Below are 27,451 nucleotides of genomic sequence, written 5' to 3' on the forward strand. Positions count from 1 at the left end.
CAATATTAGGAAAACTGGGTAAAATGCCTGCAGTTTTCCAGCAAATTGAACTATCTGCTGGGTCCAGGTTGCTGTATGCTAACAGATGGTTAAAGTTATGTCCAAATTGCAGTTTTTCAGTGGTGGATAACTGGAATTGTAACAGGAATTAAAACATGTGTATGTACAAAGAAGGAAGAAAACAAAATGAATATGTCATCTCAAAGATACATGGGGAGACATAAATGCCTTGAAAATCTGAATTCAGTAATACCATCAGAAGTGCTTTGTAAATGCACTGATGGTGAAGGCTTATCCCAGGGTTCTGGTACAGTCAGAGAAATCTTTCCAAAGCCCAAATCTGATCATGCCATCTCCCTGCTTCAAACCCTGCAGGGTCTCCCTATGTCTCCCTATGGCCTACAGGGTAAAGTCCAAGCTGTTAGATTGGCAACCAAGTCCTCCACAGTCTGGACTCGCTCACCTGCCAGGCCTATCTCCTGTTGCTCTCTCTCGCACAGCCTATACTCTGGCCATTTTAAAAACTGATCAACCCTTCAACAGACCAAGTTTGTTAATGTCCTGAAGGCTTTGCCCATGCTGCTGTGTTTGCTTGCACACACACACACACACACACACACACACTACTCCACTTGATGAACCCTTATCCATCTTTCAAGGGCCAGCTATAGAAGCCTTCCACAGGCAGAGTTGACCCATTCTTCCTTCATGTCCCCATCATATGCTGCATAAATACAGCACTTCTCACTCTGTTACTAATATCTTTTGCATGTCTTTCTCTTATGCCAGATGGTGAATTATCTGAGGGTACAGAATGTGTCTTGGTCATCTGTATAAGCCAGCACCATGCATGGTGCTAGGCTCAGAGGGATGCCCAACACTGCCTATTCTGGGGTTTTACACGAACTAACTCACTTCTGTTAAACAGGGTAGGGTGCCAGAGGTAGAGGTTGTAAAGTATTCATTACGAGAGAAGAAAGAGAGGGAACCTTTCTTAGGGGCTTATCTGTAAGGGTCCACATGTGGAAATCATGCATAAACCAAAATGGCAGCCTCCAGAGAAAAATCTAAGTTGTTAAAAATGAATTGAGCTGGTTACTATTTCTGTACATAACCTACTTCTGGTTACTTTCTACTGCTGTTACAAAAACTTCCAGACTTTTGTAAATGAAACAAACCACTTTTTGAGGGTTTTGTGGTCTCATCTTTTCATTTGACTGAAAGGAAAATCTGCACAGCCCTTGAAACCTCACTTCAGTGCAAAGGCATCTATGGAAGAATACTGTTCTTAGTCAGACCGTCTTCCACAGATCTTTCTCAACTGTTTTCCCATGGAAGATTTAAAGGCCACAAATAGCAAATCCATCCACCTCAATGGTAGCGCTCCTTTCCTTAGTGCTCTTGGCTATATTCCTGAGTACAGGAAGGTTAGCTGGCAGTTATCTCCTGCAACCTCCTCTGCTTCGGGCTTGCCCATGCTGGGCTGGAAGGCTGCCTGAAGCCATGTCTGTACTGTCTAGGTGCAAATGTGACTCTGGTAATAGAATATAGTTTGGTCCAGATCCCTTCTTGGTTGCCATTTGATATTTATTCACAGTGCTCCAGTGGTTGATGATTTGTACAAAACAAATGGTGAGTTTTTACATGCCATGATATTGTAACATTTAATAGTGTTTTGAATTGGACAGAGGGGACAGAAGAAGTGTAAGTGGCTTTCTGGGGTACCTAGGAAATAGTGAATAATAAGATTGCATGCTTAAGATTGTTTCCATGTTAGGCCTAGTGCAAGCTGGGCCAGAGACTTCTGTCCTTCCAGATACCTAGCTCATCAACATCACAAATTTTTGCCTCCTATGGAAAATGCTAACTTTGGTGTATGCTCCACTCATATTCTAAAGCCCTTAATTGCAATGCCATGTGGGTTTTTTTTCAATTCATCAAGTACGTACTCAAAGTGCTAGCATTCTTGGCTCAAAATACTGACTTGCATCATATTTTTCATACATCTGCTGACTCTATTCACAATGACTGAGCCAACCCTCAATGGTTGTGTCAAATCCTCTTTGAAGCCATCCACACTTGGCAGACTTGGGGTCTGTAAATAAATGCTGAGTCTCTGGGCCAATCAGTTTAAACTGTGCCCCAACTTTGGAGCTTAAAAGATCTGATAGGATAAGAAGCCAGACAGAGAGGCAGAACTTGCCCCACCCTCTCTTCTGGAAGTACAGTTGACCCTTGAACAGCACAGGTTTGAACTGTCAGACACATCCACTTATACGGGGATTGTTTTCAATAAATATATTGGAAAATATTTTTTGAAGCTTTGTGATAATTTGAAAAACCATATCCTCTAGCTTACTTTATTGTAAGAATATAGTATATAACATATACTAAATGTGTTACTTGACTGTTTATGTTATTGGTAAGGCTTCTCATCAACAGTAGGCTATCAGTAGTTACATTTTGGGGGAGTTAAAAGTTATATGTGAACTTTCAACTGCACAGGGGTCAGCATGCCCTAACCCCTGTAACCCCTGTGTTGTTCAAGGGTCAACTGTACTGTTTATTTCCTGCACTGCTCAGGGAGTTTGAAAAGATACACAAAAGTTCTGCCACTCTCCTGGGTCTATCCCATGACACGTACTCCCTGAGTCTCAGTTTCTTCATTGTAAAATGAGGGGAGTCTCTGATCTCTAAGTTTCCCTTCAGAAGCTTTTTCCTAGAGGAGGAAAGGAGCCTTTCTTAAGAAAAGGACTTTACCTGCTTTGGTCACCTACATTCCAAGATTTCCTCTCTTGCATCTGAAACTTCTGCACCACAGTCCTGGCAGTGCCTATCTTTCTGTCTTAATTCCACAGGTCCGCCCAGAGCTTTAGGTTGTGACCAGACACAGATTCTTTCCATTACTTTTTCCCATAAAGAGTTTGGAACTCCTGCTTTTCCATATTTTTTCCTCTCACCTCTTTAAAATTAGCCCTCAACTCCTGACAACAACCTTTACCCCCTGAAGACTGCCCAGAATTACCTAGACCATAGCACTTGGGTGTGGTATTTAGAGAAAGTATCAGCTTTAGAGGAGCAATAATGAGGCCCTTTCTGCTATTCTGAATTGTTTTTGGTGAATATGTTTCTTTCAGTAGGGCTGACATAGAAAATGGTATCAAATACCTTGAAAATGGATGGATATTTGCCTCTGGAAGTGGGATCAGGTGAGTCAAAACAGGAGCAGGAATGTTTCTTGATCTATACAGGGCATTTCTATAACATAATGGCTTTCTGCCTTACAATGTGAACTGATGAAGAGTTGGAATAGGAGAAATGGCTCTAGTCAAGGTCTTGGTTATTAAAGAGGCATGAGGAAACCCTCTATATTTGTAAGAACAAGTCATTACCATTCTCCCACCACAAATCTCTTGGTGCTATACTCAGAGACTAAACTTGAGAGGTAGGATGATGATTCCCATTTTGCAATTTTGAGGCCAGGCTCCCCCAATCACTAGGTGAGTGGCCTTGTGGGAAGGAAGTCCCTTAGCCTCCAATTTCTCATTCTGTAAAATGCAGCTAAAGCCCTTTACCTTCCAAACTTGTGACAGTTCAAGGATACTATATATGTAAAAGTGCTCCATGTAAGCAAAGGCCTCCATACATACATAAAATACAGATTTTTAGTTAACATTTCTTATATTTTTCTGCCTTTTCCCCACTCTGTAATACAGTTAGAACTTTGAGGCCTTCCTGGAAGGGTCTTCAGTAATCTTCAGCTGGAAAATAAAGAGCTCTAGGGACAAAGGGAAATTCCTTGATCTATCAGGGTTATACTGTTGAATGAAAAAAAAAGTGATAATTTTATTTATGAAGGGAGAAAAAGGAGATCAGCTAGCAGGAAAAATCCAAATCATTCAGACTTCAGCTTTCTACATTTTATTATTGTTCTTGCTGCACTTTTTCCATTGTTTTGGAACAATGGAAATGGGGAGTGTTTTCAATAAATATATCGGAAAAGGACTCAAGGATGATAAATCTTAAACAAGCTAAGAGATCTTTAACAAGCAAAAGTCTCCTACAAGTTAGCAGAAATGGGAGTCTGTAAGGGCATGTAAATAAAGCATTTTCTAGAACCTTGGAGACAGAGCCCTGATAACACATTGTAAATGCCTGCTGTTGAGTTATCAGTCTTGGGAGCTCTATTCTGAATTTGGGAGGCTCTTTCCGCAGTCATGAATTTGAATTCAATTTATAATTTGTCTGCTCTTCATGGCCTGGACTGATTTAAGCCTGAAGATCACTGGAGGAGGCCCTAGGCCTTACAAGAGGAAGAGACTCCTGTAAGAGACAGTAGCTTCTAAAAAAGAATAAGAATTACTCTAATGTTCTTGTAACACAGTTGCTAGTTTTTACTTTTTTTTCTTCCTTTCCTCCTTCCTTGCTTCTGTCCAGTCCTTCTTTATTCCTTCCTTCCCCACTTCTTTCAAGCTTCCCATCTTTATATGTTCATGTTAAATTAATACTTAGCATTGACAGGGCCAGCTTTAACTTGCTTAGGAAGTTAATATTTTCCATTTTTTGTAGCAATTCTCATAGATGTGGACTGACTTTCACCTGCATATCCTGTATACCTGACTTCCTGAAAGCATTGTTTGTAATAATACTTTGCTTTCTAAATGTAGGAGACCTTCAGCTACTGCTAAGCAGCAGAAGCTATAAGAAAAGGGAAGTCCCACAGCACAGGCAGGTCAGGAATTTCTGGGGGATGGAGTTGGAGTCCTAGGCTCCCGATCACACTCCAGGCCCAGGGGCCCTTAGAACACACATGGCTGCCCCGGAAGATGTGCTGCTGTGCCAGGTGGGAGGCATGGAGAGAGATCAGGCAGGAGGTCCTCATACATGTCCTCCTCAGAGTAAGTCCCTCTTGCTTTTATATGCATTCCTTTAGGTTTCAGATGTTTCTCCCCTAAAAAGTGAATCCCCAAACTGAACAAGTAGGTTCCATTCACATAATTGCGTGAATGAATTCATTGGACGCCCTCTAGATTGTCATTTGGGATCTTGAAGAGGAGGAGGAGGAGGAGGGAGCTTGGGACCTCTTTCAAGGCCAGCTCAGACCCACTCCTCCTGGGGTCGAGCAGAAAGCGAATAGCGCGGATCCCTGGTCAGAAGGTACATTCGGGAGGGCACCAAGAGGCTAGGGAGGCCATCTGCAGAGGGGTGGGGTCCCTCGGCGGGCGCTGGCTGCAGTCGACCCCCCACCGCCACCCTGGTGCATCCCTTAGACCCAGAAGAGCTGCCTGATGCAGTAGAAAGGCTCTTCCGCGCAAGGTTTGTGTCCCGGGTCTGCATAGATGCTGGGAGCCCAGTTCGGAAAACATACCCGCATCCACTGCGGACGTTTGGTGCCCTACAAAGCAGACCGGTCACGCAGGGCGGCGGGAGGAGAGACGCGGGAGCTCCGTGGCCGCGAGGCTCCGCTGTGCCCCAGCAGACACGCCCCACAGTGGCGCAGCCGCAGCCTCCCGAGACTGGTGTTCGGGCGCCCCGGGCCCGACGCCCTCCTGCCGGGAGCCCTGACTAGCGGCAACTGGCGCGGCCCGGGCCTGGGGGTGGAGCTAGGGGCGTGGGCGGGGCCAGGCAGACAGCCGGTGTCAGGTTGCTCCGGTAACAGTGACGTATGCAGCGTGGGCGGGGCCAGCACGCAGGTTGCATATTTTAGGAAGTGAGGAGGCGGCGCGGGCTGGAGCTGCGGCCGGGTCTGGGTCGTTGAGCCGCGGCGGGAGGAGGCGGACACGTGGCAGCAGCGACGGTAGCAGCCCCGGCGGCAGCGGCGGCGGCGGCGGCAGCGGCCCAAGCCGCCGGCCGTCCCTACCTCCCGCCCGCAGCGGTCCTCGCTCACTCCTCTGCGCTCCCCGGGCCGTGCTTGTTTGGCCGGGAGCTGCTCTCTTCTCTCTGATTCTCCAGCAACAGGACCCGGCGCCGGGCACCGACCACGCCACCATGGGGAGAGGGGTGAGTGTCCGGCGGGCCCAGGAAGGCGAGGAGGAAGTCAGGAGGGCGACCGCGGCCCGCGGGCGGCGGAGTAGGAAGCGGCGCGGCGCGGAGCGGGCTGGCAGGGCGGAGAGGCTTAAAACACGACGCACTTTGGAAATGGAGGGAGCGCAGTCATGGGGGACGGGAGGGCGGGGAGGGAGCGCCGAGGGGTCGGAGGGCGTCAGCGTGGGGCGGGGCGCAGAGCCCGTAGAGGGGCTGCGGGCCTCCGAGGCCGAGCGCGCCGGCGGCCGGCTCTCCTGGAGCAGGGGGCGAGCGGCCCCGGGGCTGAGCTGGCCGCGGGCGGCATCCCGGGACCCGCTCCCCTCCCTCCGCCCGCCTTCACCTCCCATCCCTCGCCTTCCTTTTTCCTTCCGCCCTCCGTGCCCAGAGGAAAGGCGTGCTCCTCCCCTTCCCCTGGGGCGCTCTGTCCTGTCGCCTCCCGGGCTGCCGTTCCCGCCGCTCCGGCCCCGCGCGCCGGCAGGGCTTCCGACGAATGAGCGGCCCTGGGCGCCCAGGCTCCTTCTCCGGTAGCTGCTGGGGCTTCGCCAGTGCCCTGCAGAGGCGACCGCCCTCCCCCAGAGAAAAATACTGGCTTCTCCTTACTGCGGAGCCGGTCAGGCTGGCTAGTGCCAGAAAGGGTGTGTCTTTGCGGCCCTAAGAGGGCCTTTAAGGTATACTTTTGAGTGCTTTATTGGGATATTTCCCATAAAAATAGAGATGCGGCCGGGGCAATTGGAGCGGTCGTTTTGATACAGGAGGGGTGTGTAGATCATTTGGAAGAATGAGCCTGGAAGGAGCATAGGCTGGCCTACGAGGGCCTCTGGGTACGATAAACCGAAAAAGGATTAGAGGCGGCCCAGTACTCAGTGGTATGGGCGCTGACGTGCGGAAGAGCAGTTCCCGGAGGAACGAGGCGTCTCCGGGCCGGAGAGGAGAATGCACAGAGCTGTGGGAATACCACAACTACAGCTCTTTCCTGCCATGGCAAAAGACTGGGTGGGTCCTGGACCTCAGCGGGGCTGAAGTCTAGTTGAGAAAGTTGAAAACAGAATAACCCCCTAACGTATCAATTCATGAGATAAAATGAACAGATCTGGAGAATTCTGGGAGGGAGGATCCGCTCCGTTATATCCAGGGCTTTCGCAGCGCCCGGCACTTAGTAGGTCATTGAAGATTCCTAGGGCGGCTCAGCGCGGAATGGAGTGATGGGGGCAGTGGGAGGCTGCAATCTATGGGGACTCTAAATGGATTTTGAAGGTCATCGAAAGGCTTGGGCCTCTTAGGGAGAAATGGGAATGTACAACTTGTATCTTTTAAAAGCACAAAATGTGGAGGCCTGGCCCAGGTCAAGTAGCAGAAGGCAAAGAGCTGAGTGTCAGTCTCTGTACTCCCCGCAGTGGAAACTGGGTTAGTGGCCTCTGCGTGCACCCCACCATCAACTCTAGGTCATTCCATAAACGAGCTCTTTATACAGCACATTTCCTTTATCTCTGTCTCCCACCAAACAAAAGTTTATTTCCTGAGCCAGACTTCACTGATTTGGGGTTGTGTAGGGATCGTAGATGTACCTGAGGCCTAGGAAGGTGAAGGGACTTGCTCAAGGTCAAATGGTTGGTTGGTGACACACCAGTGGTTCCTGATTCCTGAGGGGACTGTGGTCTTGAGCTCCTTAACATGGCCTTATGGGCAGAAATTAACTTTACAGTTTTTCAGATGAAAAACAGGGTATTTGTGGTATTGAATTAATGTACCAGAGAGATGTTTGAGTAACTCAGTTATGTTCATGTATCTGTGTGTCTTCTTCATAATCACATGCACAGTAGTGGTAAAGATGACAGCACCTGGGTTGTGGGTTCAACCGTGATGTCTTATGGATCCTAATAAAGTGTCTAGTGGCTAGCAAACATGATTGAGTTACAGCTGGCTAACTCGAATACACTAGTTATCTGTTGGGCTGTATTTAGTTTTTTGAGGACTCTGATAAATTGAAAACTTAAGGGTGTGTGTGTGTGGTGGTGGTGGTGGTGGTTATGGTGATGAGTCTCCTAGGATAAGTTACCCTTTTTCTCTCCAGTGACTTACTGTGGATAGTCCAAATGTTCAGAAGGATATTTTATGCTGAAATGTTGGGATTTTTCCACATGGGGATTAAAATGTGGGTGGAGTGGTGACTAAAGCCCTGCTGATAATTGGTTTACCAGGAAGCCGGGGCTGGCAGCTCATTTTTAAGGTCATTGTTAATTTCTTCCCCTCCTTCCCACTGCTGTTGGGGGCTTAGGTTTTAATGGTACTTTTTAAAAATTTCTTCTAAAAATGCTAGGTCCTAAGCTTTGGGCCAGAAAATGAAAGAACAGGTCCTGCTGAATCATTCCTGGATAAAATAGGATTTTGTCCTTTTTTTCATATTGGGTGTTTTTGCCAGTGACTTGGCTTAAATGCACAGCTGGGCCTACCACCCACAATTATTTAACTCACCAAAGGTACACAAGAGACTTTCTCTTTTGTCAAGCTTACAAAAGATAGGGGGGAGAGGGGAGATGTCACCAGGTCCTTCACACAGTTTTCCATTGTTTGAATATTAACTTAGTTACCTAGAAAATAAACCATAGCTTATGGGTAGTGATTTAGAGAGGAGCAGGGAAAAGGTTCAGGTGCAGGTTACACAAGGGATACACATGTCAGCAGAAATGCTGCTCCTATGGTGACATTATCAGCTGCCCTTTTGGAGCTCAACTTGAAAGGGTGACTAAATCTCCTCTGGCTGCTGTAAAGCTAGTAGTTTAGACTGAAAACGTTGTAAGGCCAAGTCTTGGGAATGGAAATTTGCCCAGCCCTGTCCAGGAGCAAGTGCAGTGGCTGCAGGAGGAACTGGGGGCCAAGAAGAGCGTAGGGATTGCATCACGCCTTCTCCTGTTAAGTGTTCTGTGTGTGAGTGTGACAGTTCCCCTGCTCCGGGTTCCTTCTGTCCTCTGTTCTGAGGGTGTATCCTCTTTTGGTAATGTGCTGGTTGTTAATATGTAGTTCTCTGCCAGTAAGTTTGTAACACTCTAGTGACTCACCTTTGGGTGGGAGGGTAGGAAGCGAGGGGGGGCGGGGCTTCATCATACATCTGAGGCTGAGAGCAGGCTAAATCCCACAATCAAATAAAAAGAGAGTTTGTTTTTTAAGCCAGTAAAATGTTTACCCAGGTGAGGGCTAAGAGAGAAAATATTCAGATCTCTGGAAGTGTTATTTCTAAATTGCATTTAAAAATAACAAGTGAGTGGACTTGGTACTTAGCCATGCCCTATCCCAGAACCCTTCTAAATCATTGTTTTCTGATTAGTTTAGCAACAGATTAACACATGAGGGACTTTCTGTTCAAATCAGGTTATGATATGTATCCAAATTTAAGAATGAGAAAGAGGCTTTAACTAATTCCAGGATTTTGTGTGGAATAGTAGGTAATATTAGTTTCATCACTTCAAAACAAAAAGGTTTAATTTTTAAAAGGCGCCGGGAGCTTCAGTTTTTCATCTGGTCCTTAGGTAGAATACTCACCCTGAGGACCAAGTGAAGTCATCTCTGGAGTGAGTGCAACCCAGGGATGAGCTGTGGCTGTTGGGTTTACCAAGTATTTGGCACTGAGAGAAGATCCAGTCTTTTATAAACTATGGGGATGCTGTTCATCAGTTAATCTTAGGCCCTTTGAAAACTGGAGAACAGGTTTTTTTTCACCTGGGAAACATACTAAGGATTGAAAATATTGGGAAATACTATTAATTGCTCTCCAAAGAAAGCCAAGTGGGATTGTGAGTTGACATCGTTGACCTATTTAATAGCATCTTAGAGTTGCCATCTACCTTCACTTTCCAGGTAGGGAACTTTACATCTTTAAAGCCTTTGTAAAAAGACTGCAAAGTAAAATGTGCTTTTTTAGCCTTCTGTGATGGGAGGGAATGTGAACATTCATGCTGTGGTGCCTTCTTCTAGCTGCCCAGGGCTCTCTGCCAGCCTGCAGGCCAAAAGAAGAAACACGAGTGTCAGATCAGATGGGCTCACAGTAATCAGAGTGGCTGCATTTGGACAGCAAAACACTGGACAGGCTGTTGCCCCATCCCTGCCAGAGCTGTCCAGTTCTGCAGTACTCTGAGAATACATGTCCAGTGAGGGATGATGTGGAGTAGAGAATTTAAAAAATCCACTATTTTGTAGAACTGTTTCATTTCTATATTTTTGGAAAAGGAGACATAAGTCGTATTTGAACTTTCTCACGTTGCTATGAATTGAGTGTTTGAGAGGAACTGTATTCTTTGGCTAGAGTCAGAGAGAGACTGTTCTTTGCATATGACTCACCTCATTAGTTGTGCTGAAATCTTTTGTCAGGAATCCACAAGAAGTTCTTCACATTTATGTGACTGATATTTGGGATAGCAAATTCTGTCCATGAGAATAGAGGTTCCCCCCAACCCCCTGTTTTTCTCTGGTTTGGATCCTAAGCCAAGGGAATTTTGGCCAGTAGACCTCATTCCTTAGTTTCATTGTGACTTTACAATGAATTATATCTGAACATTAATTATCTGTGTATCTGGTTTTACTCAAACCCTGTTTAGTAATAGTTATTAAATATTTGTTTTTTGGTGACCTGAAAAGTTGATTCTTGGTGGCTTGTGCTTTGTCTCTGGGGCTTGAATTGTTTGGGGCCTGATAACCGCAGTGGAAGGTTTGAATCATTGGGGCTTGGTGTCAGATCGCTCCTGCCAGTCTGTTGTCATGGTCAGGTCGGGACCCTTGTGCACTTGGGGCTCTGTCCACTGGTGTTCTTCTTTTATCCTCCATGGGATGCTTTCATGGTTCCATATTTGTTTATCATTTCAACCCTAGTGATACTTCTCCAGGGTCTTGTGCTGCTTTTCCCCCTCTTCAGCCTGGCAGCCATTTTGCTTCCTGCCCTACGCTTCAGGGTGCCAACTGAGGAGCAATCAGGACTTGTTGGGAATTGACTCAGCCCCCTTAAAATGTTTGTGCCAGTTATTAACCCATAATCACTCAACAACTTCTTTTGAATGACACTAGTCAAAGTAGTCTGGCAAGATGAAAAGGGGTGAGGAGCACAGCAAGGGGAGGGACCAGCAGAAAGTGTTCACACTTCGTAACCCAGGTTCCTGATGTAGAGGCAGAGTACCCCGTTGAAAAGAAAGTTACAAAAAAAAAAGGAAAAGTCAGACATTTTTCAAGAGGTAGTAAATCTAAAGATACTGATTCTTTAAACGTTTTACAGTTGTTTTAAATGACACATGAGCTGTTGTAGGAAGGATGGGCTGGCAGGCTCAGACTTGATACACGCAGGCAAATCAGGGAGGAAGGTCCCGCCTACCCAGTTCATATTGGGCTGAGGGGCTCCACTGGCTAGAGCTGGAGGTGTTTTCTTTGCTGCATGTTGGCTGATGGCGTGAAGCCCATTTGGAGGCACTGAGCTGGTCTCACAAGGGGACCCATTGCTTTGCTCTCGCTCCATGATATTCTACAACATGCTGCATGTTCAGATGAGTGAGAGAAGAAACTTGAAGGTGTGACGGTCCCTCTAGTCATCTCCTCTGCAGAGAGAAATTTCCTTCACTGCCCTAAACTCTGCTCTGGGCCACAGAGCCACCGCAGTGTTAGGCACTGCATGGCCTTTAGCCTGGCCCATTCGAAGCCCTTGGATCCTGGCGAGAACATCCTGTGTGTACAAAACTACTTAGTTATTTAGGAGCAGTTGGACGGGTAATGAACTGGACTTGGTCATTTCTTATGTTTTCTTTAGATTTCAATTAATAAAATGAAATTTTTTGAATATCCCAAATGGCCTTTTTTTAAGTAAGTGAGGAATGGCAGTCATTTATATGTTAATTAAAACCAAGTTAAAATAACCTTTATGTAGCATTTCTTAGGGTACCTTTATATATGTGGTTGTATTTGATAATGATTTAATAATAGATGATCCCAGGAAAATTGGAAAGTCTCCCTGTCCCCAACTCTTTTTGCATAAAGGAAAGCCCAGATGACGCTGTGTCTCTAGGTAACCAGCAGGATCAGAGACCATCCATCCATTCCCTGCACCTACTCCTTCCCTGGTAAGGCAGAATTTGCCAAATTGGGTTCATGACCCTCTTGGCCAGCTTTGAAATGGGCTGCATTTGGGGACAGTTATTACTGTCTCCTTCTGGCCCCTTGTGCTAGTCCAGAGCTTTTGTTTGTGGGTTTTGGAGACAGTACAGTTTTCCGGTGTTTTGTTCTCAGATTTCATGGCAGCTCTTTGATTGATGAGACTATCAGAGTGCCTTCTCTGGGTTCTGTATTAGTTTCACCAAGCATTATTCCCATTTTAGGGACAAGAAAACAGAGACTGACTCAAGGTCCTATAGCTGACTTATGACTGAGTTTGAATGACTTGGGGCTGACTTGAAAGTACCTCAGTCTGAAGGCCAAGGACATCTCAGCTTCCAAGCACCCTCTAGACCTTTTCAGCAGCAATTTCAGAAGTCTGGAGAGCTCTGAGGTCCCTGCAGACCACAGGGCTTTGTGCTGATAGGGTGGGAACAAAAGCCAGAAAGTCCCTAATTTAATGCACAGCTGAGAAAGCCTCCAGCCTGTGCTGATAGAGGGTGGAGGGTAGGGGTGAAATGGGTGTGGAGGCCTCAGTGACACTTAGCTTAAGCAGATTTAAGTGACTTACCTCTAGGATGGAGATTTGTCTCCTAAATGTCATGGCACTTTTTTTGTGTGCCTTTATATTTTGGGATATTTCCTGGCCCTGTCATATCTGTCCCCTGTAATATGTTTGTTACCAGAGAAGAGGAAAGAACCTCTTCTGCCCCACAAGACTCAGCGGTACCCGTCTCATTGTATTGATTTGGTGTATGTTTTTAAATGAGTGAAACTTGTTACATGTTTTATTTAACCTTGGTTGTTCCTTCAGGAATTTTGTTCCCCCATCTCCTGGGCACCCATTCCCTTTTCCCAGATCAAATGATGGCAAAACTCATACTGAAGGATTCAAAGATTGAGAGAATGGAATCCCTGGGAAGCACACGATGAAGAAATGGCACGTTTTAAGCTGTGTCACCCTGGGCAAGCCCCTGCCCTTGTTGTGACCTCCTACTTCCTAAATTAGAATGGAAAAAAAAACAAACCAGAACCCAACTTAACTTCATTTTCACAGTGGCTTTTTTGAGAAGGGTGTAACATGACCTTGAGCTTCCATTGTACTTTCCCTTAGAGACCTCCTAGTGGTGTGCCAGTAGCTGTGCCTCTGCATGGAGCCTGGGGGAAATAGGGCTGGCCACTCCCAGTCTCCTGTGGGAGTGGGGGAGAGGGGCGGAATTTTCTTACTGAAAAAGTAAGTATAATTGTGTGGCCAGAGGAGTGGGAAGGTCACTGTAGTCAACTGGGGAAACTGTTTCTGTCATTCCCCCACTGCCATGACCTTAGTTTGTCCAAATGCTTTTAAAAGAAATGACAAAATGTTCCTACCCATTTTTAGTGTTGTTCCCCTGTTCCACTCTGTACCCCCACAACCCCAAACATTTTTTTTCTGCTTTGAAACTAGTAATTGAGACAGATAGGGACTTAAGTAATATTTGGTTCCTATCAAGATAAGTATATTAACTATTTGACTTGTAGGGAAGAGCTTATTGGATAAGCTGTGTGAAAAAGTTAAAATCTAGAAGGAAAAGAAATTTCATCACAAATGTCCTCATTTAAAACTACATCTAATACAATATGAATTGATGAAGAAAGAGGAGGCTTATTAGTTATGACCATTGATAACTGTGAAGCTGCAGGCAAGATACTTTGTAAATGGGTATAAAACTTTGGAATGTGCCCAAGGCCTAGCTGCCCCTGTAATAATTTCCCTACTCCTTTGGAGCAAAAGATATTGAAAGTCTGAGAATGATCTTAAGGATGCAGGTGGTGAGGTTGATTTTAACTCTGATGTTCATGTATCTAAATTAAAATATATGTCAATGATACTCAACTTGCTTAAAGAGAATTTGGAATTATATCTTAAAAATCAAGCTGGCCACGTAAGACTTTGAGAGGTCACTAGTCAGTGGCTTGAAAACGATTTTTAAGTGGTGCGCTTTCCCATTAAATATAGGGAAATAGCACATTAGACTACGGTTCCACTCTGGTGGAAGGAAGCCTTGTCCTTTCTTTTTGGTTTATTGTCTGTTGGCTTCACTGTGTGTGATCATTTTCCATTCTAACCCCAGCACCAAGGGCTATGCAGAGAAAACTTAGCAAGTGTTGTTGCTCCATAGTGGAGAATGTCAGGAATGTTGACTATCTTTAGACTTGCTCCATTCTTAACAGATAAGATAGAAACTAAAGAACTCCACTCTCTGTTGAAGAAGTTGTCAGTCAAGGAACGCTGTAAAAGTGACCACAGAAGTTGAACAAATGTAAATACTGTGAATGTCTCTACATGTGGGCAACATCAACTAATTTGGGGCAGGATTTTCTCTTCAGAGTCTTATATTTATTTACAACCATATCATCTATGACTGAAACACACCTAATAGTCTTTGGCTCATTATTTAATTTCCAACGCAGTAGGATTTTAATAGAGAGAGCCATAAAATAATAGTTTTGGTCTCACATGTCATCCACTTTAAGAAACTTACTAACACCTCCTTCCATTGCCCTTCTTGGGTGGTAGCTGTGGGAGGCAGCTGGTCACTCAGCGTATTGGGAATGAGGGGCCTCTTCACGGACTGAGCTTGGGGGCACCAAGTTCAGGCTCTGTGTGGATCAGCGCAAGCATTTTAAATAGGGGCTGGGAGAGTGGAGCAATCTAAATTCAAACTATAGAATCTACATTTTTTCTAAAAATCGTTCCAGTTTTGAAGAGGCGTAGGTGGATCCTGTGAATTGTGTGATAATGCACATGCTTCTCTTACATCCTGCTTATGTCAAAACAGTTCCAGTGACTTTAATCTGGGGGGTTTGTTTTCAGGCAGCCTGTCAGGGTGGTGGAGACTCCTTTTTCTGCCTTTCAATTAAAGAATTTCAAGGACTTTTAGGCTGACTTTTCTTTAATAAGAAGAAATAAAAAGGTAGTGTTCTTATGTGAGCCCTAAAAATACTCCATTTGGTACTTAATTACTTCTTTGCAAAGCTAAGAATTCAAACATAATAAAAGTAACTAGCATTTAGGTGTATTATATCATTTAGCCCTCTCAAAAACACTAAGGGCAGTAGGCACCATTATTTCCATGCTGCAGAAGAAAAAATTTAAACTTAAGAATTAGCAGCTTACACAAGGATATACTTACAGCTGACTAGTGGTGGAGGCCAGAATTTTAACACAAACCTGTCTGGTTATGTAATAGGCAATAATACTATACTACGCTCTAAGTTAATCATGTAAAAGTGGTTTCATTCTTTCAGTGGGGGAGATGGAAGGCAGTGGTATAGAGATTTTGACCCAAATGGCCATGACTGGCAGGGCCATTTTGAGGCCTGCTGTGACTTTTCCTGTTGGTTTTAATGCCCTCAGTACAGATGGCATGCCTTGAGCTTATGAAGACAACATTATTGATTTCTTTGTTTAGTATCTAGCATAAGCACATTTCTTTGAATATCATTCCAACAACTATTCAAAATGATATCTATCCAAAAAATTGAACTGCCCCAGAATCTTCCATTTTGAGACACTGTTCATAATTCACAACCATATGTTTCCCACATTCTCCTGTAGGTTGGACGTGATAAATATGAACCTGCAGCCGTTTCAGAACATGGCGACAAAAAAAAGGCCAAGAAAGAGAAGGATATGGATGAGCTGAAGAAAGAAGTTTCTATGGTGAGTACCTAGAAGAAGGTTGCTTTTCTTCTCCTTAAAAATTATCTGTGTCGCATACCCTCTGAGTGTATGATTCTCCCCTCCTGTTCCCCACCCCCATCCTTTAGTCAGAGACTTGCTCTATTTTTAAAGTAAAGTGATCATTGCAGTTCTAAGGCCTTCCTGAATTGTAGGGGTTTATAGGGAAAATTGTCATTGTAAAAGCTGTTGGAGGGTTGGAAAAGTTATTAAACCACTCTGACACAACCAAAGGTCCACAGAGGGAATTCTGATTGATACCTGGGCCTTTTTGCTTTTCTCTCTCTGAGTTGTACTGAACATTGGGAACTTCCAGCAGCTGCAGGCTGGAAACACTCGCATGGACACAGTCTGTCTAGAGTCCGCCTGGTCATCAGAGAAGGCAGACGAGGTTTCGCTAGATCTCCGAGGCTGGTGGGTTTCTCTGAAGTTAGTGGCAGGTGATAAGAGACTTCCGTCACACAGCCGGAGCCATCCTCCAGGGACAAACCCTCAATACGTGGTGGTTGCTGAGCCACTAGGCACTAATGAGACGCATACCAGCTTCTGCACTGAAGAAACCTTGTTTTCTGAGCTTAATGGTAGTGATGAGTGACAATGCTTTCTCAAATCTTTTTATAGTGCAGTGTTTAATTTGTTTCTGTTTTCCCTTAGGATGACCACAAACTTAGCCTTGACGAACTACATCGCAAATACGGAACAGATTTGAGCCGAGTATGTTCTCACTTGAAACTTGCATAGAATCCTAGTTTACCCCTATCACATTTTCCCCCATGTCAGGGCCTGACCTCTGGGACTCTAGGAGAATAGTGACAGCCACCATCTGAGTATCCATTACATGACATGCACAGAGCTTGGGCATTTATATGCTTTTGTAATGTTTTGTTTCCCCCTGAAACTTTGCAAGTAGATAGCATTCTCCCCATTTTACAGACCATGATTTGAAAGTGAATAGTTCAAAAGCTGTGCTTATTCCCTGACCTTTTAATTACAGATCCTCCCCTTACTATTCTGGTTTGTTAAACTGAGTTGAATATTTAAACTTCAGTGTTTCAGATTTTTTCACTTATCCCAACTTGCTCATTGCAGTGTGTTAGAACTTTGGCTGTTCTGTCATTTATTTGAAACTGCGTTTTACACAAGTTAAAAAAAAACTTTTAGTAAAGTAAATGTTCTGTGTCCTTGTTATCTTGGGGATTTTGATACTAAGTGTGCCACAAACAATATAAAAGTAAGCAGTCTAGAGGTGGGGGCACTGAGTTAGTTATTTCTAGACAACTGCTGAGAAGTCTAGGGAATAAACTTGAATGCCAGCTAATATGTAGCCATTGTTTCAGTGAATTACCAAGAAGTTGTAAGAAAGGTGTGCTGGCATGAGCACCCTGAGCTCCGAGAGGAGGCCTGACCCCGCAGCCCAGCCGATGGGTTGCTGCTGGGCAGGCTCTGAGCTCATCACATGGGTTGCCTCACTTAAGTTTTTATTAGGTTCCTATGAAATGTTTTCTGTGACCCTAATTCAGTTATTCAAATGCTGTGGGTCCATGTTCTTATTTGTAGATGGGGTTAATGATACCTAAAAAGGGTTGTTGTGAGAATTAAACAAGTTAATGAATTTGAAGCTCTGGAGTCAGTGTCTGGCATGTAGAGAATGCGCAGATCCATGGTAGTGGTGTTTCTGCCCAAGGATCACGTCGTGAACTTGAGTCAAGGGAAGGTGTTGAACTAGTCCTCATTTTCCCTTGACTCTTGATTTTCTTTTCCTCTTTCCCCATACTCCCTAGTTAACTCAGATATTTAAAATAATATTAGTAGAAACTATTAACCAGGCACTTGGGGCAAAAATGAGTTTTATGTCTCTTTTTGCCTACTCGGTATTTTGATACTAAAGGAATCACACTTTCCTTTTGTAATGGGAGCCTTGTATCTATTGTCTACTGTCAGACAATCTTGGTTTTAAGGTCTGTTTGAAAAGTGCAGGGCCTCAGCGTGGTGGATTTCTCCAGTAAATAATTTTCAACTGACAGGTTTACTGGGGATTAGCCAGAACATGCACATAGGTGAACCCTTCCTGTCACACAGTTGTTTTAATTGCCATCCAAAGAATAAAGTTCTATACTTAAAACTTGGCTGTTAGCCCAATAAGGTTGGATTTCTATGGAGTATTTTTTCTTTGATGCTTAAGGGTTTTTTTTTTTGCCCTTCCCTGACAGATTCAATACAGAGAAAACTCAAAGCTCTTAATTTGCAAAACTGAATGGATTAGTTAAGATTGATATCTGTGTGGTAAAAAGGCAATTTGGCATGCATCCCTGCTTTTCTCTGAGAAGAGACCAGACTGGAGTCGAATTTGTCCACAGATCAATTCAGAAAGAATTTTTATCTGGGTGTTGTGGGTTCCTCTGGGAATTTGGGGGCTGATGTTTGCCTCAACCGAGGCGGGGCATCATCATCGGAATTTACCAGGTTGCACGTTGGGTGTCTAGCTTGGTTGTTGTTTGTTCCCTGTTAAATCCGTTAGTGTAGCTTTCCAACTATAAGGTAGCACATTAGCTCGTAAGAACTGCGGCATTTGTCTTATTTATATTCCTTTACTTCTCAGGGTTTAACAAGTGCCCGAGCTGCTGAGATCCTAGCCCGCGATGGTCCCAATGCCCTCACCCCGCCCCCCACCACGCCTGAGTGGGTCAAATTCTGTCGGCAGCTGTTCGGCGGGTTCTCAATGTTACTGTGGATTGGAGCCATTCTCTGTTTCTTGGCTTATGGCATCCAAGCTGCCACAGAAGAAGAACCTCAGAATGATAATGTGAGTTGTATAGTTCTTAATTGAGATCACTGGGTACACATAAAGCCTCCTTAGTCTTTGCCACCCATATATTTTCAGTTACCACTGCTTAGTTGATGGTTTTAAACACTGGGGTACAGTGGTGTTAGCAGCTCTTGCCCCGAGACCCCGCCACCCCTCTCCTCTCAGGCTTCTCTGTCCTGCCCTGTAGACGCCTTTCCAAGCTGGACCAATCCCGTGTGTGGGGTTGCTGTGAATAGGCTGGTCCGCTCACGTCCTGTGGCTGCCACTTCCATAGCAGAGCACAGCTTCTGGTCTTGGCATATTGTACATGTCCAGAAATGTTTGGTAGCCAAACTTCAAAAGTCACACGTTTTGTGAAACTGTCTTTGTTTTAATACAGTAAGAGAAACTGATTAATCTAGAACAGTTCCAGAAGTCTATCAAGTTAGTGACCAGGTGTATCTGTGACTAGACAGATAAATAGAAAGATGTGCGTTCCGTGTTTCTGAGGCCTTGCACTCTCTCTCTTAAAAACCTGATTTTTATTTAGTGAAAATCTAAGTGAATGTACCCAGCTCTTTGCTAAGAGCTGTGCAGTCCTGACTCGGTTGTCCCTTTCCAGCTGTATCTTGGCGTGGTGCTATCAGCTGTTGTCATCATAACCGGCTGTTTCTCCTATTATCAAGAAGCTAAAAGTTCAAAGATCATGGAATCCTTCAAAAACATGGTTCCTCAGGTACCTGCTGCTTGTCTTTCCACGCTAGGTAACCTGACAGCCCCAAGAATGGAAACTAGTGTTAAGGTTTTCCAAGTATCGGGTGACTCCACAGAGAGAGGGATGCCTTCTCCCTGACCCCCTCCCCCACTCAAAACCGGACCTAGTTTTCTTAGACCCCAGATGATGACCACTGTCCTTGTCAAGGTTCACTGAAAGAGCAAGCACAATGGAAACAGGGGACTGGCTCTTAGATAACAGTTGAGCAGGCTTTGTAACTTGCATAAATAAAGATTAATACTTTTGTTACACATTCAGACGATTTGGATGGACTATGGGTCCCTTTGTAATTTGATTTTCTTGTGTTACCGCTACCCTCTCCTTGTGGATACCCAGTTTTCTCTGATGTAATGGTCTGAACTGTTCTCCCCTTCCAAAGCAAGCCCTTGTGATTCGGAACGGTGAAAAAATGAGCATAAATGCAGAGGATGTTGTAGTTGGGGATCTGGTGGAAGTGAAAGGAGGGGACCGAATCCCTGCTGATCTCAGAATCATCTCTGCCAACGGCTGCAAGGTAGGTGGAAATGCCCTGGCTGTTGGCGCCGTGCACCTAGGGTAACATGGCAGCCGTGATGAGGCCCACGTGCTCATACACTTTGTACTTTTCTCTGGACAGGTGGACAACTCTTCACTCACTGGAGAATCAGAGCCCCAGACCAGGTCTCCCGATTTCACAAATGAAAACCCCCTGGAGACGAGGAACATTGCCTTCTTTTCAACCAACTGTGTTGAAGGTAGACCATTTCAAGGCGCTCTTCAGCACAGCGTTTTTCCTGGGCATTAACAGCAGCAAAACCATAGGCATAATATTCATTTTCATCCATTTTATTGGCTCCTTTTCTGACAGCTTCGGTCAGGCACAGAGTGGAAGTGGTTCACTTGCTGGCAGGAAAACCCAGGAACCTTGTGGGTTGTCTCTTCTCCCAGTGCCTTTTCTGTGGGCAGCACTAAACAAGCATGGAGTTTGGAGCCACTGTGCTGATAATGGATAGAAATCTCATCGCCACAGTCTCTGTGGTTTAAAACAAATAACATATACCACCAGAGAGCTGGCCCTTAAAAAAGCTCATGCTGTTTTTGTGTCTTTTTTAACTATGTCAGGTGATTGTGCAAATTCTGTGACTTCTCTGAAAAAATTGGTACAGTGCCCCCTCCTCTCTTTAAGGCACTGCACGTGGCATTGTCGTATACACTGGGGATCGCACTGTGATGGGAAGAATTGCAACACTGGCTTCTGGGCTGGAAGGGGGCCAGACTCCCATTGCTGCAGAGATTGAACATTTTATCCACATCATCACGGGTGTGGCTGTGTTCCTTGGTGTGTCCTTCTTCATCCTTTCTCTGATCCTCGAGTACACCTGGCTTGAGGCTGTCATCTTCCTCATTGGCATCATTGTAGCCAATGTGCCAGAAGGTCTGCTGGCCACTGTCACGGTAAGACGCTTGGTGGGGAAGGAGGTGGTTCCTCTTCCTCGGAGGAGCTTGCGTGAGTGTGAGGCTCATGCCTGACTGTCTCCCACAGCGCACCGCCAGTGGGTGTTCTGCATGTTTGTGCACTTAGAGCCACGAAGTGAGAAGACCTTGGCATGTTTTATGGGAAGATAGTAAACCAAAAGTGTCAGTTTTGTTCTTACATTATCACATGATTCATCCAGAACAGTGTAAGGGAGAAAGAAGAGGAACTTAGGGGTGAGGAGGGAAGTAGATTGTGATAAATCCTGGCTGTTTGCACTTTTCTAGATAACTGTTTTGGGGGAGGAGAAGGGAAAGCGCTATGTAAATGTTCCCATTATTATTTCTGCAGACACAAGGGAAAGGTTGGAGAGATGTAATTTCAGACAGATTTCTTCCATTTTGGGGTAGCTGGAGTTTGTATAGAATTCCATCTTGGTTGAAATTAAAGTAACCTGGTTCCTAATTTTCTTTTTAGGTGTGTTTGACACTTACAGCCAAACGCATGGCAAGGAAAAACTGCTTAGTGAAGAACTTGGAAGCTGTGGAGACCTTGGGGTCCACCTCCACCATCTGCTCAGATAAAACTGGAACTCTGACGCAGAACCGAATGACCGTGGCCCACATGTGGTTCGACAATCAAATCCATGAAGCTGATACGACAGAGAACCAGAGCGGTAAGACCAGGCCTGCCCAGCTTGCTCACGTTGCTTCCCTTTAGTGTGAGTTCTGTCATTTGGTAAGGAGTTAAGGGTATGGGCTTTGGATTTATTAAAAATATTTGCAAGTGTGGTTAAAAAAATGCCTAAAGCCTGATTGATTAGTTCATTAGTTGGGAAATGAGAAGTATCATTTCTGATTTTTATGGGACTTTCATACAAAGTTAATACATTGTTCTCCAATCTTTTTTTCTTGTCTCCCTCAGGTGTCTCATTTGACAAGACTTCAGCCACCTGGCTCTCACTGTCCAGGATTGCCGGTCTTTGTAACAGGGCAGTGTTTCAGGCTAACCAGGAAAACCTACCTATCCTTAAGGTATGCCTAGGAGTTCCTGTTAGTAGTTAGGCTGCCTGCTGGGAAGTGCAGACAACCACTCAAGGACCACCACCTGAGTTCTGTCTAACTGGCACATGACCATAAAAATGACTTTGTTGTAGGACCGTTGGAGTGAGCCGTGTGAGTGAGGCTTTGCACTGTGTGACTTGTGTTGCCTATAGATCCTGAAGTGCTTACAGGGACTGTGGGCTAGGTTGGATAGAAGGAAATACATAGTAAAAACCTACCAAAGGTTGGTGGGGGCAGGTAAAAGGCAATTGTTAGTGGTGAAAAGCCGAATTAGTAAACTCCAATTTTATGATACCACCTCTTGTAGTGGAGTTTATATGATAGCATATAGCCTAATGGTCATTGAAGGCCACTTTTGTGACTTGATGATTGAATCATTTATATATTAGATTCCAATAAATCCCTCAAACCATTTATTTTCTTAAATATCTATTTTCTAAATATCTATTTCTCTTACTTGTTCTTAGCTTGCTTACTAATGGTGCAAAAATAAGCTCAGCCTCATGCAATTCTCACGAAATGTGAAATGACAGTTTTGCTCTGTTGCCCAGTGTGGACACAGTCTCAGAAAGGTCATGGGTTTGCACAGGGTCTTTTTGGATGAGAAAGACCTGTGTGAGACCTTCTGGCCTCCCTCTCAGCAAAGCTGCCTGGGGCAGCTGAGGAGAAACTGAGTGGTTCAAGAGAATATGGCTTAGATGGAGCTGGGAGGGCTCCTCTTGTGAAGACAGGATTCCTTTATTCTTTCAGGGAGATTTTCTTGGCATGGAATCACTGTTGATTTAAGGAGGATCTTGTTTATCTTGGCATGAAACTATAGGTGTTTGCTTTATGTGTTTCCGTATTTCAAAGTGGAAATTTTTGAGGTGTTGAGCACAGAGACTCACAAGTATAAAATCCATCCTGATTTAAAAGACTCAGAAAGGGAGCATAAGATGTATTTAGACATATTTCAGGGCTTGGGGCTGTGTCAGTGGCATTATTACCAAAAAACAAAGCATGCATTTCTATTCTGCTGTAATAACTGGCCTTTAATCATGTTTCTTACCAAACCTGGCCACCTTTCTTAGTAAACAGGGCTATTGTATTTGCAAATGAACATTAATTCGTTCATTTGCATGTCAAAATTTGAAAAGGTTTATATATGTAAAAGTTCACTACAACTGAAAGTGATTTTTAGTAAATCAGAATATAAATGTAACTTAGTATTATCATACAAGGTAGAAGTGTGTGTAACTGAGTGTGGGCTTTAAATTGTTAACTGATTATGTTACTGTTGGAGCTAATAATAGCTTTCATTTCACATTATTCAGACCCAGATAATTTTGTACAGTTGAATTAATGTTTAGAATATAAAATCCTCTATTTTTCCCTGACACAGTTTGCCCTGAGACCCTAAAGTGTTTTCTTTTAAATTGTACGGTAGTGAAGGGTACTATAAATATTTATGTCCTTACTTGTATTTTCAGATTCATAACCAGAAATACATGTTTGGGAACAGTGTTAGCTCAGAGACTTTTCAACAGGAGAAGATAAAAAATAGGGAGAGTAGGCTGGAAGGGTGTGTATGCTTCTCCCAAGGGGACGTGGCCTTCATGCCCCTTCTTTTGCGAGAAGCTGGATGTGGGGTGGGGCGGGAGGGCCAATGAGAGAGCAGGGTCTGCGTCTGAAGGCTGTGAGCAGTTGTGGGTCTGGGCTAAAGAGAGGCCTGTCCCTCCCATCAGTGCTTCTGCACCCTCTCCTGCCCTGTCCTCTGCTTTTGACAAGATTGGAGTACATCCCAAGTTACTTTTCCTATTTTTCAGTGATGCTCCAGTGGAGCGTGTTCAGGGCAATTAACAGATGATGTCTCTGTTCACAGCGGGCAGTCGCAGGCGATGCCTCTGAGTCAGCGCTTTTAAAATGCATTGAGCTGTGCTGCGGTTCTGTGAAGGAGATGAGAGAACGATACACCAAAATCGTGGAGATCCCCTTCAACTCCACCAATAAGTATCAGGTCACCTAGGGGGACTGTGGGCTGGGTGAGGGGACAGGTACAAGAACTGTTCTCCCTGTTGAGATGTTAGAAGCTTAAATGTTTTCTAAAAATGGATTTTTGAACTCTTTATGAAAATTCTAAAATTTACCCTTGACTACATGTGGAAAGTCCTAATGCATCTGGTGAATGAAGCCTCTCCTAAAATGTTTGGGCCCCTTTGGAGACTTGTAGTTGGGAGTGGAGGTGCGGTATGGGGAGGGGGTGAGGTTGGGGTGTAGGCATGCAAATGTGTGTCCATCCCTTTGTCCATAATCTTTGTATATGCATATGTATCAGGGATTTATGAGTATATCACATGCTTGTTTCTTCTGTAGCATTCAAATTATGTTACAAGACATACTAGCGTCCAGAAATAGGAGGGCACCTTGGTTTTTTTATAACAGATACTAAGCAATGAGCTCTGTTTCCCTCCACGGACTGCCATGCTCAGCCACTCAGCATTTACATGTCACCGTCCTTTAATCTTTTAGCTGTCCATTCATAAGAACCCCAACACGTCTGAGGCCCAGCACCTGCTGGTGATGAAAGGTGCCCCAGAAAGGATCCTGGACCGTTGCAGCTCCATCCTCCTCCACGGCAAGGAGCAGCCCCTGGATGAGGAGCTGAAGGATGCCTTTCAGAACGCCTACCTCGAGCTGGGTGGCCTCGGAGAACGAGTACTAGGTACACAGATAACCTGGTAACACAGCCATCTAGCCTGGTACACAGTGGAAATTACCATGTTAACCTCTCTGTGAGCCTTTCTGGAGCAATCTTCCTACTCCTTTATCTGTCCCCTATTGTTCTGAAAACAGTAAGTGTTGAGAATGTTTGGTGTGTAAGGCTTTGGGCAACAGATACCTGCTTGTTTGCTGCTGAGTCTACTTACATAGAGCTTTGGCTTCATGCTGGTCAGTTCTGTTTGCCTAAAAAAAATAGAAGTGCTTTATTTTCTAATCTTTGTTGCCTAAAACTTAAATTAAAATTCATTCATTCCTTAGGGCATCTAGAATAAAGGCACTTCCTGACTCACATAATGGCTGTGAGTTTACACGGGATTTTATGCAGTCAGCCTGAGATTAGCAGTAAACCTTTAGTCTAGGATGCCACATGTCCTTTCCACTCTGCCAGCCACTGTGGATTAGAAGTACACATTTTACGCACTGTATAACGTAAGTGGGAAAGTGGCATTTATAATATCTGTAGGTTGACAGACAAAATTGATTATGTGATTCTGTTTGCTGTGGCTTACTTAGAATGGGTTGCCTGGTCCCATGCTGCTCCCTCTCCTAACTTGAACTGTCCTTCTATGTCTCTATCCAACTGAAGTCAGTATCTTCTCTTAAGTGTTTTTTTGTTTCTGCACCTCCATCACCCCAAAGTAGCAACAATCTCTCTTATGTGAACCCACATGGCACCTTATATTACTTTAAAGAACATGACAACCTTAATACAACATTGAAAAGAACGTCTTGAATATTGTGGTTCTTACTTTAACAGTAATGCTTGATGGTAAGCTTGTGGGGCAGAACATGTCGGACTTGCATTTATCCTCAAAGTAGCTAGCGTAATGGCCCATGTTGGTGCTCAGTAATGTATCGTGGTTTAATGAACAGTGAGCAGAGATGTGGCCAGAATTTTTCGAGAAAGCGAAGTGGGTCTAGAGCCCTACCCCGGTGCTCAGAATTAGTGTCATCATTCATTCTTCATTAAACAGTTTAGCCTCTTTTTCTAAGGCTCAGTGATAGGTTTTATCTTTGCACAGTTTTCCTTTCAGTGACTATCATTCATAAATATTAAATCTCATTTGTTAAAAAACTAGACTTAAAAAAAAATACTCCATGCCCTTGTACTGTTCACCATGTAAGAACTTATTCACTATGTAAGAATTTGTTCACCATGTAAGAACTTGTTCGTTATGCTTCAGAAGATTGGAGACTTACGAGAATTAGGCTTGAGATGGATTAATGATTGTGCATTGAGCATTGACTCCCCTATACAGAATTTTATTGTTGTTAACAACCATTTGATCAATGAATATGAGAGATGCTCTCAAAAAAAAAAATACTCCAGATTAAACAGCTGGCAAAGTGTAGGCAGTGTGACTAAAAAGCTGCTGTTGCCATCTGCCCCTCGTACACTGAAGCCCTCACAGGCTCCCTGCCCTCCTTTGCAGGTTTCTGCCACCTTTTTCTGCCCGATGAACAGTTTCCTGAAGGATTCCAATTTGACACCGATGATGTGAATTTCCCTGTCGATAATCTCTGCTTCGTCGGACTCATCTCCATGATTGACCCTCCACGGGCAGCTGTTCCCGATGCTGTGGGCAAATGTCGAAGTGCTGGAATTAAGGTAATGCCCATCCCCTCCTAGTGCCTTAGGGTACCCTGCTTAGACATGTGGTCCCTTGGAATCCACATGGCCAGCTGGTTTTCTCACCTGGAGTATTAATTTTTCATCTGCAAAGCTCTAGCTACCACCAGAAAAGACCAAATAGCATTAAAATGTTAGCATAAACACTAAATGAGGGATTGAAAAACAGCTCTTTCAAAAAGACACATCAGCAAATTAAACAGAGCAGGAGACTTGGGAGAGGTCCTGGGCGTTACTGAGGCTCACCAGTGCTTGTGGTTTAATCTCCCTTTAGCTGGCTGCTTCCCTTACTGATGCTTTTCCACCGTCATGAATAATTATGCGCTGAAAAGTTTTGTAAAAATTATTCCCCACCACTTTGACTCTATTCTTCTAAATATAATCATGAGGTCAAAAAGAGCAGCCACAAGTGTGAATTCGTGTTACATACTGCTCTCCCTGCAGATTGGGCCTATGTGAGGGTGCTGGCCAGCACTGGGGCACCTTTACCCCACAGTCCCTCCATCAGCAGATTATCTTTTTTTTTTTTTGCTGGTCTTAAGAAACATGAATATTTTTATGTAACTATACGAAAGGACAAATACCGTGTATCCTATGTGAACAGGTATTAAGAAAAAATCTGGGTATTTGTGGGGTTTTTTTTCTATGAGTCGTATTTTTGTTATGTCAGTTTTATATTTGCATTCCTTTCCTTTTGATAATCTGAGCTGAATCATCCTTAATATCTACTTTCACCTGCTTTCTAAGGCCATATGCTTGGCAGTTGCGTTCAGTAAATTAGCCTGTTTCTTACTGAAGGTTATCATGGTCACTGGAGACCATCCAATCACAGCCAAGGCCATTGCCAAAGGTGTGGGCATCATCTCAGAAGGCAATGAGACTGTAGAAGACATTGCTGCCCGCCTCAATATCCCAGTGAGCCAGGTGAACCCAAGGTAAGGCAGGAAGCTCAAAGTACAGTCTGCTTTGAATGTGCCAATGGTGGTAATTGGAACCATCAGCTTGGTTCTGTGATAGTTGGCTTCTAGGCTTGCTTTGAATAGAGAATCCTCTTCCTACAGGGCCAGAAAGCAACCTAGTCTTTCCCAAGAAGGGTTTTCAATAAGAACAAGTTAT

General features: G+C 44.4%; 1 protein-coding gene across 1 annotated transcript in view; it reads left to right on the forward strand.

Moving 5' to 3' along the window:
• Positions 1-5,713: 5,713 nt before the first annotated feature.
• ATP1A1 (ATPase Na+/K+ transporting subunit alpha 1) overlaps positions 5,714-27,451 on the forward strand; it is a 29,897-nt gene continuing 8,159 nt past the window's right edge. Inside the window, exons 1-14 of the mRNA XM_017650322.3 lie at positions 5,714-6,000; positions 15,746-15,850; positions 16,523-16,582; positions 18,468-18,671; positions 19,276-19,389; positions 19,808-19,942; positions 20,045-20,162; positions 20,594-20,862; positions 21,359-21,557; positions 21,806-21,915; positions 23,807-23,941; positions 24,454-24,646; positions 26,139-26,314; positions 27,134-27,270. Coding sequence (XP_017505811.1) covers positions 5,989-6,000; positions 15,746-15,850; positions 16,523-16,582; positions 18,468-18,671; positions 19,276-19,389; positions 19,808-19,942; positions 20,045-20,162; positions 20,594-20,862; positions 21,359-21,557; positions 21,806-21,915; positions 23,807-23,941; positions 24,454-24,646; positions 26,139-26,314; positions 27,134-27,270 — 1,967 coding nt within the window. The 5' untranslated portion in view covers positions 5,714-5,988. The remainder of the gene's footprint in view (positions 6,001-15,745; positions 15,851-16,522; positions 16,583-18,467; positions 18,672-19,275; positions 19,390-19,807; positions 19,943-20,044; positions 20,163-20,593; positions 20,863-21,358; positions 21,558-21,805; positions 21,916-23,806; positions 23,942-24,453; positions 24,647-26,138; positions 26,315-27,133; positions 27,271-27,451) is intronic.

This window comes from Manis javanica, chromosome 4 (assembly GCF_040802235.1).
Source record: "Manis javanica isolate MJ-LG chromosome 4, MJ_LKY, whole genome shotgun sequence".
NCBI classification, from domain to species: domain Eukaryota; kingdom Metazoa; phylum Chordata; class Mammalia; order Pholidota; family Manidae; genus Manis; species Manis javanica.